The following is a 3,117-nucleotide window of genomic DNA, read 5'->3' on the forward strand; positions in this document are numbered from 1 at the left end:
AAAAGGTATTGCGAGGTAACACAATACTATTGTGTGGGAACGCAAAAGAAAAGGAATCTCCCATGTCCCCTCGCAGGCTCCGTACCCTTTAACAGATTTAAAACCCTTTAATATGTTTAAGGATTTGTGGATTAGTGTAATGGACACCTGTTAATGTGAACTATTTTCCCAGTAAAATTAGATACGTTTTCATGAATTACCTTTTCTGTTTTTAAACAACTTTAGTTGAATATGAGTGAATTCTAATTTGAGAAAGAGTAAAAAAAATTCTAAAGTTTAAGATTTGGGTTAGTTGGAATTATAAAGTCTTAGCCTAAAAAACTTTACAAAACATGTAATTTATCAGCTTTTATTGAAAAATTACAGTAAAATATCATTGTTCCTGTTATGAATAATAGAATAGTCTTTCAATATGTATATTTTATTTTGTGTGCGTTGTGTAAAACGTAAAAATTCGTGCATTCTCAAGGATGAGTTTTATTAGTTTTTACTCAGGCAGTGTTTGGGCACCTATGGGGTCCTGATTGATCACGTCTCGGAAAATGACAGTGGAAGCTGAAACGTAAAACCAAATTCTGCGTTTCGCTTCAAATTAATGTTAACACAATGCGTAGCGCGTATTTTAAGCCTCAAAATGGCTCAAACTACTCATACACGAAGTTAAAGGGTGAGTTTGTTGTTTTATTTACTGGCTACAAACAAAGCTACATGCTAACTATGCTAACTACCCTGTTCTGTACTTGGCATCTAGAAGCCGAAACTGCTTTGAATAGTCAACTCGTTTAAAGTTGCCTTGGTTAAAATACGTGTAATTTTAAAAAGCGAGTTAAACATGTAATTGATTATTGTTCAGTTGATGTTTAAGATATATTCGGCTTACAGAAAATGAATGAACAGGTTTGTGTTTTAAAAATATTCGGTGAAAACAGTTCACCAACGTAATTAGCTACGATTTTTATTTACTCTGAGTCTGTTAACGTAAAATAGTAAATCATACCGGGGTATATTTAACGATTTATAAACTCAGCAGACTTTTTTTTATTAACAAGCAGAGCAATGAAGGTGAACTGGAGACAATTTAATTATGAGATTAGGTGGAAGATTAGTCTGAGGAGGACATTACTGTAACTTGTTCCTGTTAGTACATGTTAGTTTATTATAATTAAAGTATTTATCATGTTATTGTTTGTTCTTTTAACTCAGAAAGGTTCATAAAAGCTATAAGGAGTGTTTAAGTTTGTAATTTTTTAGAAACTATAAGCTGCAGAATGATTTATTTAATCAAGAAATATTTCAAAATGAATTTTTTTAAACATTAACAGATGGGCTGCACAATAAAAATATAAAAGAAAACACAGACATTGTAGAAATTATACTATGACATCTTTGAAACAGAAGACAATGAGTTTGAAAAGCAGATACAATGTATGTAACTTATGTAAAATGCAAGTTTTTAATGGTGTCGAACTAGAGAATAATTTAGTCAGAAAATGGTCATTTTTAAAAACGGCTTTTATTTCATCGACACTGACAGGTAGTGACTAAAATATTTAATAGAAATAATTTAAATCACCTTGAAAGACATTGAGCAGGGACACAAATATAAAGGTTTATTAAAGAGTCGTAAATTTGACGTAAATATGAGTTGTTTGCATTCAGCTTCAGGTCCCAGTAAAGCGGACCTGGACGTGTCCCAGAAGAACCCTCAGACCACACACTACATCGAGCTGGGAGGTTACCAGTACTGGCCGGTTCTGGTGCCTCGAGGGATCCGGCTGTACACGTATGAACAGATCCCGGTTTTCATCCGGGACAATCCGTACATCACAGACGGGTACCGGGCCTACCTGCCGTCCAGACTCTGCATCAAAAGGTGACGAGCTTCCTGTTTGTTTGTTTGTTTGTTTACAAGTTCTTTACCATCTTAACTTGTAGATATCATGTTGCCTTTTTTTAGAAAAGGCTATTTTAACTGCAGTGTAACGGTAAAATGCACCTTTAGACACAGTTTAAGCCACAGATCTGCAGTTTTTCTGAAGAATAAATTAATTTTTTTTTCCTGTGCAGCCTCTTCATCCTGTCCAACGAGACGGTGAACATCTGGAGCCATCTGTTGGGCTTCCTGCTCTTCTTCTGTCTCGGGGTGTACAACATGGCGTCGGTGCTGCCGGCCGTCGGCGCCTCCAGAGAGGATTACGTCATCTACTCCATTGGACTCTTCTGCCTCCAGGTACGGCTCCCCGAGCTTCACGCTGAAGGAGACTCTGGATCCAGGAGTCTGAGAAGCTGCTTCCTGTTAAAACTCAAAACGTTTGATGGATGTTAGATTGATGGATGGATGGATGGATGATGGATGAATGAAGGATGTTAGATGGATCGATGTATAATGGATGGATGGATGAAGGATGGATGGCTGTTGAATGGATGGATGGATGGATCGATGTATAATGGATGGATGGATGGATGATGGATGGATGTTGGATGGATGGATGGATGGATGGATGTTAGATGGATGATGGATGGATGGATGTTAGATGGATGATGGATGGATGGATGATGGATGGATGGATGATGGATGGATGATGATGGATGGATGGATGATGATGGATGGATGATGATGGATGGATGATGGATGGATGATGATGGATGGATGGATGATGGATGTTAGATTGATGGATGGATGATGGATGAATGAAGGATGTTAGATGGATGTTAGATGGATGGATGGATGGATCGATGGATGATGATGGATGGATGATGGATGGATGATGGATGATGATGGATGGATGATGGACGATGATGGATGGATGGATGATGGATGTTAGATTGATGGATGGATGATGATGGATGGATGATGGATGATGATGGATGGATGGATGATGGATGTTAGATTGATGGATGGATGGATGGATCGATGTATAATGGATGGATGGATGAAGGATGGATGGATGGATGATGGATGGATGATGGATGATGATGGATGGATGATGGATGGATGATGGATGATGATGGATGGATGATGGATGATGATGGATGGATGGATGGATGGATGATGGATGGATGATGGATGGATGATGGATGATGATGGATGGATGATGGATGGATGATGGATGGATG

The 3,117-nt window shown here is 38.0% G+C and overlaps 1 protein-coding gene across 1 annotated transcript in view; it reads left to right on the top strand.

The window, feature by feature from the left end:
• Positions 1-504: 504 nt before the first annotated feature.
• paqr3a (progestin and adipoQ receptor family member IIIa) overlaps positions 505-3,117 on the top strand; it is a gene marked incomplete in the record, with an annotated part of 11,960 nt that continues 9,347 nt past the window's right edge. The window contains 3 exon segments of the mRNA XM_014014595.1: positions 505-667; positions 1,660-1,873; positions 2,068-2,230. Coding sequence (XP_013870049.1) covers positions 607-667; positions 1,660-1,873; positions 2,068-2,230 — 438 coding nt within the window.

This window comes from Austrofundulus limnaeus, unplaced genomic scaffold, assembly GCF_001266775.1.
Source record: "Austrofundulus limnaeus strain Quisiro unplaced genomic scaffold, Austrofundulus_limnaeus-1.0 Scaffold117, whole genome shotgun sequence".
NCBI classification, from domain to species: Eukaryota; Metazoa; Chordata; class Actinopteri; order Cyprinodontiformes; family Rivulidae; genus Austrofundulus; species Austrofundulus limnaeus.